Genomic DNA, 14,823 nt, shown 5'->3' on the forward strand with positions numbered 1-14,823 from the left:
TTTCCCGGGCTACTTTTCCCCACCACTCGACATCTGAATGATACATGGTAGGCAAGGGATGGGCAAAAAGTAGTTCTTTTATTATTGATTTATTATATTATTATTATATTTATTTATACCTCCCTTTATCTCCCCGAAGGGAACTCAGAACGGCTTAACATAAAAGCATCAGTGTAACCATTTAAAATATACAAATATACGAACATTAAAACAGGATTGAATATAAAAAGTATTTAAAAATGCCCAGTTAAAATCATTAAAACAAATTCAAAGTTATAAACCACAGCACCCCCTGAATTAATCATAAGAACCTTCATCTTTAAAAGCCTGTCTAAACAAAAAGATTTTCGTCTGTCGCTGGAAGGACAACAAGAGGGGGCCATTCTGGCTTTCCTGGGCAGGGAGATCTAGAGTTGAGAGCAGCCACCAACCAAGCTTAAGATGGAGGTGGGACTGAGAGAAGGGTCTCTCCTGAAGATCTCAGGGCCCAGGCAGGTTCATACAAGGGGAGGCGGTCAGCTAAATAGCCTGGACCTGAACCATCTAGGGCTTTAAAGGTCATCACCAGCACTTTGAATTGTGCCCGGAAACACACTGGCAACTAGTGGAGCTGCTGCAACAGGAGGGTTGTCTGCTTCCTGTAGCCAGCCTCAGTGAGCAACCTGGCCTCATCTCTTTGGACCAACTGAAGTTATTGAGCACTCTTCAGAGGCAGCCCCATGTAGAGTGTATTACAGTAATCCAGACGGGATTAACTTTTTTATTCAAAGAAACAACATATCATCATACAAACAAACAGACATATGCAAAGAAAAATTTAGCAAACACAAAAACAAACATTTTTCTTAATATAAAACACTAACTTCCAACAACTAACAAAACTACTAAATCAAATCAATACGCAAAATGTACATTCAAAAGCAAAACTAACAAATTTAAAAACTAAACTACTGACCTCTCACATTATCTGATGGTTTTGTAGTTCTGACTCCTCTACTCCCTTTAAGAAATATTGTGTAATCACACTTAGTAACTACATTTAGTAATATATTGCTAGCTCATAAATCCCACAATTAGTCAATTCCCCAACCTCATATTAATCAATAAACCCCCAGTGTCTCTTGAAGTTAAACAAGTACTTCTTCTCCATTAGCTTTATCAATCTGTCAATCTTAATTATGTCACAAATCTTCGTTAGCCGTTATCATAAACTCTAGACATCTCTTTTCCATTCCATCTTAAATTATGAAACAATTTATACAGGTGAGCATCCACTTCTTTACTTCTCTTTCAAATTTCACCAAATTCTGGCTTGTCTGAATTGGTTCCTCAGTCAGCTTTGCCAGAGAATTATGTGTTCCTTTCAATTCTGCTGTTACTTCTTTTTAAAAATAATTCTCAGTTCTTGTCACGACCCAGGCTACAGAGCACCAATAACCATACGCAGAGGCCAGATTCTATCTAATATCTTTATTAAGGAAATATATAAAGTTAGTAAAAGCAAATGTAAAAGTTAGTCCAGAAGTAGACCTTTCAGGGAAGGTCAAAATTAGTCCAAAGAAACAATGTCCAATATGAAATATTAAGGTCCAAAGTTGTAATCCAATAACCGAAACACTCACTTTGCCAGGCAAAGTGAGGGGAGATGACAAGGTCCTTTAGTCCATGAACTTGAGCAAGGCTAGGAAATAACTTGATACTTGAACAAGGCTTGAAACGTGGAACAAGGTAACGAGGAACAAGAACAAGGTCCGTGGAATAACTTGGTAAAATCCGTGAAACAAGGCAAGGTTTAGTCCTGGGAAAACAAGGCAAGGTCCGTTGGTAAACAAAGGCTGGGAAACAGGAGCGAAGGCTGGAAACAAGGCAAGGCTTGAGCAGGAACGAGGCTAGAGACGGAGCGCGCTGTCCAGACACAACTCGCTCCGGAGGCTGACGAATTGACTCCGCAAAGTTACTCCGCGGGGAAAACACCTATATAGAGTCTAACTTTCCCGCCGAGAGCAGTTCTCTGGGAACCAGAAACGAAAGCTAATCTCTGAGACCAGATGTTTGACTCCTTAAAGATTCTCATGGAAAGTAGGCTTAATTGGCAAATTCTTAGCAATTATTCTCGCACTCCTGCGCGAGGCTGCTTCCAAGCCTCTCTGTTGTTTACAAAACTCATGGCGAGAAAACACTGGAGATGTAGCCTCAGTATTTGTTTGACATACTTCTGGAACATAATCCTCTTGCAGGTGCAAGGTTCCCAGATCTGGCTGGGAAGAATCTGTCTGGGAAGAATCCAGTTCTGACTGGGAAGGTAAAAAACCCAAGTTTTCTTCTTCATCAGGCACCACAATGTCATGAGCAGGACTACAAGGCCCATGGGTCATCACAGTTCTATCAAATTTTGGTTAAATCCAACTGGTTCCAATCAGCAAATGTGCCTTCCATAGTCATTTTGTCTTAAAAGTTATTAATATCTGAACACAAGGTGGAAGTAAAATACATTTTTATACTTTCTTCAGTTTTGTTGTTGTTGTTGTTGCTGTTGCTAGGTTACGGTTTATCCCCAAAAGGGGAGGCTTTATAATTCAAATGTCTACTTCCAATTTCCTCATTCAGGAGAAATTCCTTTGTTATGACTTTGAGAAAAAGCTAATTTTAACCCTTTGATGAGTTAGAATACTTTTAGGTGTTACGATGGACCACACCACACAACATTTATTAAAAAAGGCTTTTTTAAAAGTCCATTAGGTCTTTAGAGTTGTTGACAACAGTTGTTTCTTGTTGTATTCCATTTAATTTCAGATAAGAGATTTAGATAATTCATATCTTGAGAGCAGAAATTGGAGGCTGACGGGAAGTTAATTATCCAACTGATCCAGGAGTGAATCTCAAAGCACAATCTTCTTTAAAATATTCATTAAAATTGCAATTAGATGTTTCTTTTGCTGTGACTTACATCTGCCATCTTGGGACAGATGTATTTTCTAACCCCTAGCACATCTGTGCTTGCCATTAAAAAACAGTGTCTTGGCAAGACATCAGAGGCAGAACTCAGTTTTCACGAAAAAACTCTGCTTTTTCCTTGCCTGGAAAAATGCCACCACCGGTCCCAGATAATTCAGAACTGGTGATTATCCACAGGTGGTGACTTGTTCCATAATACCTTGTTGGAGGAGATGTCAGTGGATTGCCATATTTGCCCAAACTTGGGCAAAGTATAGTTCTGTGGCCTTAAGACTTCTCGAATCCCAACTAACCTTTTTTCTGGATAAAAAAGAGAGGAAGCTCCAGGTGGAACAGTTTATGATTTAAATGAGTTGAAAGTCCTTCCTGCGTAGTTTTAACATTAAAATACTCATTTTTAGAGAAGCACAAGTAGACTATTGGCAATTTCAGAATGCTTGTTGTATTTCTGATAATCCATGTTGACCTAAAGGAGCCTAGGGCATAAAAATGGCTGCTGGAGTGGTCAAACTTGTCCACCACAAATTGTAGGTAAACTGGTATTTGAAGGAGCAATCCTCCAAGAAGTGTCCAAGGGTGCATCCACACAGCGCCCAAAATGCGTGAACTCATGCACTTTTACCTGAGGTGTCCAAACTACCGGTACACTTCAGGTAAAAGCGAATTAATTTGGGACAAAACAGGAAAACTCTGCTTTTTCCCAAATTAATTTGACACCTGGAAAGACCCAGGTTTTTCATAAGGCCTGGATCTTCCCAGCTGTGGGCTCTGTGTGGATTGGACCTGGGGATCATGTTTCACGACTTCCAGGTCCAATCCACACAGCTGTCTCAGGATTTCTGGGCTCCTCGGGCCTGGAAAATCCAAAACAGCACCTACCCCTCACATTCCCCCCAAAAGGGCTAAAAAGTAAAAATTACTTGATTGCCATTAAAGTGGTGCCAGAGCTCTCCTGACGCATAAAAATAACACACGAGGGGGGGGGGGAGAGAAAATCTCTCCTCACCCCCCCCCCCCTTTTTCTGGTACGTCACTACTATGCACCAGGAGAACTTCAGCACCACTTTAATGGTGGCTGAGTGAGTAATTTTTACTTTTTAGCCCTTTTGGGGGAGTTCTTTCATGTTTGGGTGCCCTGCTGCATCTAGAACCCCCCCCCCCAAAGTGCGGGTTTTGGGAGAAGGCATATGGACTCCAATCCAGCCTGATTAGATGGGAATTAAAGGCCTGTTTGTAACGGGTCCATAGAGGCACAAGATGCCATGTTTCTCACTGCACACAGAAATCAAAATTGGGTGGGTTGACATTAGAGCCAAGGTGTTGGGAGGGGGGAACTTTTCTTCAATGTCATCTAGCCTGTGCAATTGGTTATGGGGAAAAAATGCAACAACAAGGATTAATTCTGCTTCTCACCCTTGCAATATGGCAAGCTAGGAAAAATATTCTTCCAGTTTTCGAATCTCTACGCAATTTGACATTTCAATCACAGTGAATAAAATTATACACTGTATATCTTGATAAATTTTAAATTTAGAGCTCTTTTTATTTTCAGAATATTTTCAGAGGTGCTGTGATAAGACAAAAATGGTGGATGACTGAATCTATCTCAGCCATCTAAAATATTTTCAGCACTAAGAATAATACCTATTGTGCTTTTGTTGCAGGTATGATAAAACGGAGCTTCAGTGCTTTGGAAAGGCAGCCTCAAGCAAGGCAGGTTTGAAATGTAAAATTAAAGATGTAAAACGTCTTGACATTCTCCCAAACCATGACTGTGCCATATATGGCAACTTTAAAGTGCTCAAATTGTTAAATACTTTCAAGATTTCCACACAAAAAAACTTGCACTTTAAGTCTCATTCAGGTAAATACAAAACAAACATGCATAGAGTGAATCATGTAGTGTTTTCTGACTCCATGGAAAATCCAGAGTGCTGAGAATCAGAGTTAAGTTAGAAAACAGGTTAACTTTACATATTTTGTGTTCCGGGAACACAATGATTTTGTTTGTCCTGTCTCCAAATGAGCCAGCCTACTGACAATTGGAATATATCACTTTTGCTTCTCAGCATCTTGGTTCATAAAGACATGACTGCTAATTAAACTCTGGAAATCATAAATATTTTATGACCTAGTGCATGATATTGGCTCAAATGTAATCATTTCCCAACAAATTGTTGCTTTTGCCCTTAACAAAAAGTTTGTTATGACAGCCCCCCCGCTTTCCCAGCATTTCTTCTTTGTTGGGGAAAAATGTACATGGCTGTGGAAGCTCTGGAACATAGATGGCAGTCATAAAGTGAATACCATATTGGTATATTTTGTTACCTGGTCTCTCTCTCTCTCTCTCCCTCTCCCTCTCTCTCTCTCTCTCTCTCTCTCTCCCTCCCTCCCTCCCCCCCCCCCCCCCCCAAGAAATGAGCAAAATAACACTTCTTAGTTAATGAATGTTATAAGAATATAACACAATCTATTATTTTGGCCATTATAATAGAATTTATTGGTATCAATTGTAAGAAACACTTAACACCTTTGAGAAAATATTTGGTAGGCAAGGCTATTGAAATGAAAGGTCCACTTGCAATATTATGTGTCACAAATACCTGTTTTTGAATAGGAGTACTCAGATAGCAATTTCTTTCATTGTGAAGCCAAATAGTTCAGTCTAGGTAGATGAATATTGCATACATAAATGTTTGTTACTTTTATATCCCAAATTTCTTCTGTGATAAAAATTTAAGGTGGTATAGACAGGGTTCTCAGGTGCTGATAAATTCCAGAATAATACAGTAGATTTTCAGTTAATTTTATGTATGTATGTATGCAGGGCCGGCCGGAGATATTTTTTAATGGGAAGCGGGGGTGCTGAAAAGCGCCCCCGCCACCGGCCCCGCCTCCCGCGCCCTGGCCCCACCCAGCGTGCCCTGGCCCTGCCTCCCACGCTGCGTGGGAGGCGGGGCCAGGGCGATTAGTGAGGGGGGCGGGGCCAGAGTTGGCCCCGCCCCCCGCCCAGCGTGCCCTGGCCCCGCCTCCCACGCAGCGTGGGAGGCGGGGCCAGGGCACGCTGGGCGGGGGGGCAGGGCCAGAGCTGGCTCCGCCTCCCACGCTACTCCCGCTCGCCCGTCTGGCCTTTTCTAGCAGGCCAGAAAGCAGCGGAGGTCCCTCCAGGCCGCAATCGCGGCCTGGAGGGACCTCCGCTGCTTTCTGGCCTGCTAGAAAAGGCCAGACGGGCGAGCGGGAGTAGCGTGGGAGGCGGAGCCAGCTCTGACGCCGCTCCCCCCCCGCCCAGCGTGCCTTGGCCCCGCCTCCCACGCAATCGCGGCCTACAGGGACCTCCGCTGCTTTCTGGCCTGCTAGAAAAGGCCAGACGGGCGAGCGGGAGTAGCGTGGGAGGCGGGGCCAGCTCTGGCGCCGCCCCCCCCGCCCAGCGTGCCCTGGCCCCGCCTCCCACGCTGCGTGGGAGGCGGGGCCAAGGCACGCTGGGCGGGGGGGAGCGGCGTCAGAGCTGGCTCCGCCTCCCACGCTACTCCCGCTCGCCCGTCTGGCCTTTTCTAGCAGGCCAGAAAGCAGCGGAGGTCCCTCCAGGCCGCGATTGCGGCCTGGAGGGACCTCCGCTGCTTTCTGGCCTGCTAGAAAAGGCCAGACGGGCCAGGGCGCACTGGGCGGGAGGCGGGGCACCGTCAGGGCGGTGCCCAGCCTGACGGCGCCCCCCGGGCCTGCGCCCGAGGCGGCGGCGTCAGGTGCCTCAATAGTGGGGCCGGCCCTGTATGTATGTATTTATTTATTTCTTAGACTTGTATACCGCTACTCCCAGTTTGGCTCGGAGCGGTTTACAGCAATATACTTTGCTTTAAAATAACAATGAAAACAATAAAAACAACAATAAAAACAACAATAAAAACAGACATAGCCCCTGCTTTTTCATCCATCGAAAGCTTGTCGGAAGAGCAAGGTTTTGCAGGCTTTCCGAAAGGCAAGTAGGTCTCAGATAGTTCGAGTTTCAACTGGCAAGGCATTCCATAAATGAGGGGCTACAATCGAGAAGGCTCTCTGCCTAGAAGAAGACAAATGATAAGTCCATATGTTAGGGACTTGAAGCAAATTTTGGTCTTTGGACCGAAGTAATCTCTGGGGTTGGTAGGGGGATAAGCGGGCCCTCAGGTACGCCGGCCCCAAACCATGTAAGGCCTTAAAGGTTAGTACCAGTATCTTGAAAGTAATCCGGTACTCAATCGGTAGCCAGTGCAGCTGTTGTATAATTGGGGTGATACGCCACCTCGCCAGCACCCCGGCGAGAAGACGAGCTGCCACATTCTGCACCAGCTTCAGTTTCCGGATCACTGACAGAGGAAGGCCAATGTAGAGGGCATTGCAGTAGTCGAGCCTCGAGATGACCTTCGCCTGGATCACCGTAGCCAGGTCGTTCCTATATAGGTAGGGAGCCAGTCGCCTAGCCTGACGTAGATGGAAAACGCAGATCTGCTCACAGCAGAGACCTGGGCCTCCATTGTGAGCAGAGGGTCCAATAAGACACCAAGACTTTTTACAGAAGATGACGGACCTAGTGTCTCGCCATCCAGGGTAAGCAGCTGGATCTCCCTCTCACCCGGACGGCCCAGCCAAATGATCTCCGTCTTCGCTGGATTCACCCTCAACCTGCTGGCACACAACCATCCAGTAACGGCCTCAAGGCACTGATGGAAACTATTGGGTACGGAGTCCGGCTGACCCTCCATCCTCAGAATGAGCTGAGTGTCATCCGCGTACTGGTGGCACTCAAGCCCAAAGCTCCGCACCAGTCGGGCAAGCGGTCGCATATAGATGTTAAATAATAGAGGAGAGAGAATATCTCCCTGTGGGACCCTTCAGCTTTTCTGGAGATTGGTGAATGCTGGATACATTGTAGTTTCTGATTGCTTGTGAGCTACTAATAAAAATAGGTCTAACTAATACTGTGCCATACCTTAAACTCTGGATTGACTTGATATTAGTCTTGAAATATAATAATTGGAAGCAAATAAAGACAAATTTAAAGTAACACAGTTTTACTCATTTACTATTTCATAAAAACAGGTATTGTTAAAAGAGACAACAAATAATTATTTCTTTGATATTTTTTGCTGGTTGCCTGAGAGTCCTGGTTGCTTGAGTTATGGTTAACTAGAAGTCTACTGTAGATTAAATTTTTCATGCATTCTTTTTGAAAGATCTATCTTATCAATAGACTTCAGAGTTTTGTTCTATTTTTTTAACAGGGATTATTTTGGTATCACAGGATCCAGACCTAGACCAGGTAATTCTGCAAGTAGATCAGAATGGGATTCAACTTGCCATTTCTAATCTTATGTAAAGTTTGCTATAATTTTACATGCAGTTTCTTCTTTTATTCTTCAGCTTTGCTGCCTTTTGATCTGCTTCTGAAAGCACCTTCACTCATGTTCAATGCCAACGTTAAGAACATAGAGGACTCCCTAGTAACAGGATGGAAATCCCATAGCCTTCCAGCTGTGATTCTTCGCAATTTGAAAGATCATGGTAGTAGAGTAATTTTAAATTATAATAGAACAAGAACTTATAACTGGGTTAGCCAACAGTGTAGATATTTTCTGGAAATATGCAATATGTTTTTTTAGTTTTTACTCAGAAAAGATATGTTCAGAGTTCCCCAAAGAGCCCAGAAATATTACATACAGCAGAAGAAGGAATGGAGGTGGTTGCAAAGTTTAGTTATAGCAATCAAAGGAAGGATGGAATGATGAAGACATGTAAGTGGGCAACTAGTAAATTGAAAAAGCAGCACTACTGCTTCTTCCTCATCTCTGTGCTTCACTAAATAGGTTTTGCGCCTGTACAGAGGCCACATTTGAAAATCTCTAAAGCTGAGTGGAGGCTCCTTTTTTGGAGGCTTTTAAGCAGAAGCTGGATGACCATCTGTCGGGGGTGCTTTGAATGAGATTCTCCTGCTTTTTGCAGGGGGTTGGACTGGATGGCCCCGAGGTCTCTTCCAACTCTACGATTCTTGATTCTATGATAGGGACTCTTTCTCCTCCATACATATAGTGCATATTGTTTGTGACTGTTGCTTGCTGAATAGCTTACATTGTACTCTTATTAGTTATTCCTTATCTTTCTTTTAGTATTTTCTTGCTAACTTTTGTTAAAAACATTCTGTATATCTCAGTTTCTCTCCCCCCCCCCTTCATCTTTGTTTAGACTCTGTCACATGTGGGTGCAAGGTTCTTTGTCTGACACCCACAAGAAGTATTTATTTTCTCTGGATGAGAAGCTCACAATGTGCACTGTTTGTAGGAGATTCACCTTGTAAGCTCATCAGAACCAAGCCTCAGTGTTGAATCATAATTCTTGGGGAGGAAAACTTGCAAGCAACTAAGAAAGCATTATCGATTATGACTCTTCGGTGCAAATGTCGTAAGAGTGATGGCCATTTGGTTTTGTATTCTCTTGACCATCCTTGGTACAGTCAAAATCAATCCTAATTGCGATGGCATCGCCGATTGCACTGGCTTCAGACATACCTTCCTCAAATGTGTCTCTATCATTAGAAGCTGGAGATTCGGTTACTGACACCTTCCCAAATGATGACCCTGGTTCTGGACTCGTGGCTCAGAAATGGCCAACATGTCATTACCTTTGGTACTGCATGAACACAGATCAAAGTAGAAGAGTCAGAAAATTCAAGGCACAATCACTAGCCATCAGTACTGATTGTCCTATGTCCCAGTCAGAATACAAGACTTATCAAGAAATTGATTCAGTCCAGGTCAGTCATAGGCTATCTATCAGGATGAAGGAAGGCGTAATAGAGTAGTTGTCAACCAATCCAGTTGTTCAAGAAGTCAGTAGTCCAAATAAACAAAGCCAGCAAGACCTAAAACAGAGTAGAACATCCTATCCAAGGGTAAGAAAACAGAAACACCAGAGTACTACTAGTCATCAAAAAAGGAACTGAAAGCAACAAAGCTGCCAAGGAGTGCCTGGTAGATTTATAGGAAGATGTCTTTAGGCATTAGCTACCTAATTAGGACTGTGTTTCCTACTTAATAACTATTGGGAGTGTAGCACAATCCCAATGGTTCTATGGCATCTTTAGCTCTCTGCTGGGAAGCAGGAATCTCCTCTGCCCCAACCCCTGGCACCTCGGACTCAGAAAGACCACCACCCATCTTGGTACAGATGTCAAACTCACTTTAGATCACCCAGGTATCACTCTCTTTTGCTGTCACTGACTCCATACAAAAAGAGATTACCAGGACCAAGATGTCCCCTGTTTCTGACACCATGAACTACTATAACAGTTTCAAGAGGTCTGCTGTCTTTATCACCAGTTACTGTTATGTCTTCATCAGCTCTTTTTAACTTCTATGATCTGTTTGGACTTGATTTCTTTGGCATATTCAGTCTCATCTTTGCATCCTGTTTTCATTGTGGGGCACATTATTTCTGCCCAGATTCACCCTCTACCTTGGGCCACTACCACTACTTCTACTCTCTCAGTACTGGCTATAGCAGACTATCTACATGTATACCGATGTCACCAGAAGCACTTAGTATTTGCCAAGGTGGAGTTCAGATTTCCCCAATATCAACTATGAGTCAGAACCATCTTCTCATGAGTCCCCTTCACCTCAAGCGTTTTCACTCTCTGCTGCAGTGGATGGCACTACACCTCTTTCCCTGCCTAAAAATGTTAAGGTACTTGCTAATGTAGTGCTGCAAAGGGCAAAAACAATTGTTCTAAACTGGCCAGTTTTTCAGCAAGTCAATACTTCAACCATTTCTCAACTATCAGCCCTGCTACAGTTCCCCAAGCAGTCCTGGGAAAAGCCTGCTCTCATCTCCTGGCATCCTTGTTCATACATCTACTGCCAAATTCCATAGTTGTAGAAGCCTGCCAAAATAAGGGAGGAAATGAGTCTCATTCAACACCACAGGACCAACTACAGGCTTGATACAGATTATTGATCTGTAGCTTTAGGCATTAGGATCTCTAGCCTATAAGCTTCTATCATGACATATCACCGTTACTTATGGGATGACATCTTAATGCTTATTCCATTGCTTCCAGACAAACAGAGGGCTTCTGATATGGATATAATATGTAAAACACGGATTCCATGACAGTAACCATGTACATCAGTTTCTGCAAGATGGTAAACTCCATAGTACCCATTAGCCTTTTAAAAATCAGTCCTTATTTTATGAATGGCCAGTAATATTCAAAGTAACAAAGGCTCTTTCATCTTCTCCTCTTTGGTGAAAACTGCAATTGGGGTTTTGAAAAGTCTTCTCCTTTTTGTGTATTCCACTTACTTGCTCCAACATAGACATCAAAAATCTCTTTTAAGTTCCTCCTGCCTTCCCCAATAAGGTTAGCAACAGAGGCCCTGTCAATATGTAAGCAGTTGTAAAGAAAACCCAACATCCCACTTCTGTGCTGAAAATGGAGCTTTTGGGAAACAACTGGACTTAATCTTTTCCCCACCTCCTGCTTTTCTCTCTCTTTTCAAATGCATCTCTGGAATTTCAGAGGTGGATGCAGACAGGGTGGGAAAATTGTAACAGAAAAGAGTCTCAACATAGCTCTCAGCCATCACATTTCTCTGTTGAAAACCAACCCTTTTCAGGATTTTGGGAAATAAGTGTATGCTCACAATTTTCACATGTGCAGTTCAGCGTAACAGGTAGTTTAACTCGCACCTTGACTCCATTTTAGCCCAGTATTTAGATTCTTTTTTAAAAGGGAAGACTTTGACAATCTCTCTGTTCATATTGAAAGAGGGAAGGCAGAGAATTCTCTTTGCCTATGTCTTATTAAGGGTATGTTTTGAAGCCTTAAATAATTCTTCTGAGGGTTGCGTTTAGCTACCATTTGCCTGCTCCTCCACTCTAATATTTTTGCTTTGCTTTGCTATTCTTTGCTTTTGCTTTGGTTTGTACCAAACTTTTCCCCACAAAATGGAGCTTCCAAAATTAATGTATAATAAATATAGTTCAAAAATGTGAAATAGTTCAATAAGTAAGAAATTCTAAAAACAAGCATTAAACATTATTTAAAAATGTAGAAACCCTTATTTTATAATATAATCCCTTTTCTTTGAATTTTTATATGCACTATACATTTAAAAAGTGAGGGATGTTACATTTTGAAAAAACTCAAGTGGAAAAAGTTCTATTTCAGAAAACAAATGAATACAGAATACAGTCCTTGTAGTTATGCTGTTCATCTCTGTGCTTGCCAGATGGCCTGATAGCAGATTAGGGCATCTCACTCATGTTAGAAATCCCAAAATACACAGGACATGATTATTTTTGCCATAAGGCAAAAAATGCTCTGTGACACTTACAAATTAGGTACTGCAGTAACCCTGGATCATTCCTCCTGAGACTCCAGCTGGCAGATGTTAGTTAGAGTTGCCTCCCTTGTTGACAAGGCTTTCTTCTAAGTCATAGTAATAGAAGGAGATTGGAGAAAACATCCTCTATCAGAATTGCTCTTCTAAACTGATACATCCATAATTTACAAATATTTGTGCTGATGTTCATAGGGAATATCATAAAACATAATAAAATTATTATTTTACTACTGGTATATATAGGCGTAACTCAATTGTTCTGTCCATTATATTTTTTAAAAGTATATTTACTTTTCTCAATGAATGCTACATAGATAATTGTTTGCAGTGTTAATATCTTTCTGGATTTAAGAATCTACTGATTCTTTCATACTTTAAGAATCAATGGTTTCTTAAAGCTGGAATTTGAAAATATACAGACTGTCTAATGTACAACAGCATTTTCTATTTCCCTGTGCATAGTTAACTTTTTATTGCTTTTTCTGTGCATAATTTGCTTGGTGTACTTTGCTAAATGCTGAATATTACAACATTGCTTAAGTAAGTGAATTAATTTTCACAAAGCTTCATAATATCTGGTCTTAATCTCCAATCTTACTGGAAAAAAATCACAAAGGCAGACAACGAGAAAAAACACTTTTGAAAAGTACTGTAAGGAATTTCATTTTTAAACAATAGTATTAGCCAGTAGTATCTTTCTGTATAATCAGTGCCAAAGACATGAAAGAAGTCTTGGGACCGATCAAATATAGCAACTCAACTAAGCCATTAATAATATAGCTTTTATCTTTATCATATAATAATGCTTCAGGTTTCAGAGGCATGATGGCTGCACTTGAACAAAGGCTTTATGCTCACCTTCCTTCTGGACCTTATGTGTGTTTTTACCTCAAAGTATCCCTAAATCTCTTCAACTGCTTGCTCTAACTTTATATTTAATAACTGTGTTCAAAAATTATGCCCATCTTGATTAAAGTAGACTGGAACTTTCTGGCGCTGACAGACATCACTCCAAAGGCACAAAGAAAAGCTAAAAGAAAACCATCTTGTGGATTTAACAAGTTTCTCTTCCTTGTATCTAGAAGCTGCTCTGGCATTCAGAAGGAAAATAACTCCTCCAGTCATCATAAGCTATCACTCATGGTTGATCATGATTCTTTCCCTTCCTTCAGTAGAATCCCACTTCTCTGGGTGAAGCATAAACATTTTCATCCAAAGTGTTAAGAAACTGGCAAAAAACTTGCAGAATTTCACAATCAGAGATATTTTCATATAGGGCAGGAACTCAGAGAAAATTTGGGAATTCAAACTGATTTATTAGTAGCCTACGATGACTAAACATGATTAAACATCTTTCAGGTGATTCCTGAATGTACCTATGTAATATCAGTCATGAGAGTAGAATCAAGCCTTGCGGGTCAGGTATACATGGATATGCCATTTACTCAGAAATGTCTTCTAGAATGGCACATTTGTCACAAACACACTATAAATTCAGTTTCATTGACTTCTTCACTTTTACTTAATCATAAGCCAGTACTGTTCATTACACAAGCTGTATAGACATACAGCTTATCTACACTGGCCCCCAACCCCGCATTGGTACAGATGTCAAACCTAGATTCTCAAATGATGTTCAGAGATTTCTAGATGGAGTGTTTTTTCCCTCTGCATGAGTTCCCTCAGCATTTTGGACAGTTGAGGAATGCTCTGAAAATTTGGAGAATCTCTAGAAGAAGCCCTGCACTTTCAGGGTGAATGTGCACAGCAGGACTGGTTCTAAACCGAACTTGTCAATGGTGCAGAGAAAAGAGAACGGATTGGGTCCATCTTGCCCTTCCATCACTGCAATAAATTGGCAGTAAATTGCCACCCAGACAGGAGACCAGGTTTTCCTTCTGGTTGGGGCTGGTGCGATAAAAGTGGTTTCCTGTTGTATACCATTCATCTACCCTTTCAGCGGTATGCTGCCTTTTGCTGTTCTGCCAATAAAAGTGGTTTCCTGTTGTATACCATTCATCTACCCTTTCAGCGGTATGCTGCCTTTTGCTGTTCTGCCAATGACAAAACTGCCTTTTGTCATAACTCTGGGGGAGGCTGGCATGGACCCTGGATCAATGAGTGCCCCCTACAGCATTGGTCACAAGAAAGGGGGGTCCCTTATGGGGGTCTCACTGTGTTTGTGATCAAGGTTATTTTGAATCGGCAGTGGGATGGCGGCTTCTGTGATACTCCCCAGTAGCAGAGGGAGAAGGCAAATGTGCACCACGCTGCCTGGTCTATCCCTCATGCCACACCATAGGTTCCGAATTGGTCTGGAACATCAGCCTCATCTATCAAGTGGTTGGGCAAATGCTGAGATCCAGGACCCATATGTGACCTCCCCAAGCCATATTGTTAGCTCTAATCAATAAAGTTGTGGCCTTTGTTTTTCCAATGAGCACAGTTTGTAAAAGTGATTATTTGGGACAAAGCTGCCTCGCCCTGGCCTTTG

The 14,823-nt window shown here is 42.1% G+C and overlaps 1 protein-coding gene across 13 annotated transcripts in view; it reads left to right on the forward strand.

Moving 5' to 3' along the window:
• nek10 (NIMA related kinase 10) overlaps positions 1 to 14,823 on the forward strand; it is a 106,521-nt gene that overhangs the window by 70,407 nt on the left and 21,291 nt on the right. For 10 of the 13 annotated variants that reach the window (XR_010007098.1, XM_062983785.1, XM_062983783.1 and 7 more), the window contains 3 exons: positions 4,620 to 4,668; positions 8,211 to 8,248; positions 8,350 to 8,490. The exons of 1 other annotated variant lie outside the window; for it this stretch is intronic. Coding sequence is in view for 10 of the 12 variants with exons in the window: in XM_062983785.1 (XP_062839855.1) it covers positions 4,620 to 4,668; positions 8,211 to 8,248; positions 8,350 to 8,490 (228 nt within the window). In the remaining 2 variants the exon portion in view is untranslated. Of the gene's footprint in view, positions 1 to 4,619; positions 4,669 to 8,210; positions 8,249 to 8,329; positions 8,491 to 14,823 lie in introns of all 13 variants that reach the window. 2 more of the 13 variants (XR_010007100.1, XM_062983787.1) reach the window with 2 other exon arrangements.

The sequence above is a fragment of the Anolis carolinensis genome, chromosome 6, assembly GCF_035594765.1.
Source record: "Anolis carolinensis isolate JA03-04 chromosome 6, rAnoCar3.1.pri, whole genome shotgun sequence".
Lineage (NCBI taxonomy): Eukaryota > Metazoa > Chordata > Lepidosauria > Squamata > Dactyloidae > Anolis > Anolis carolinensis.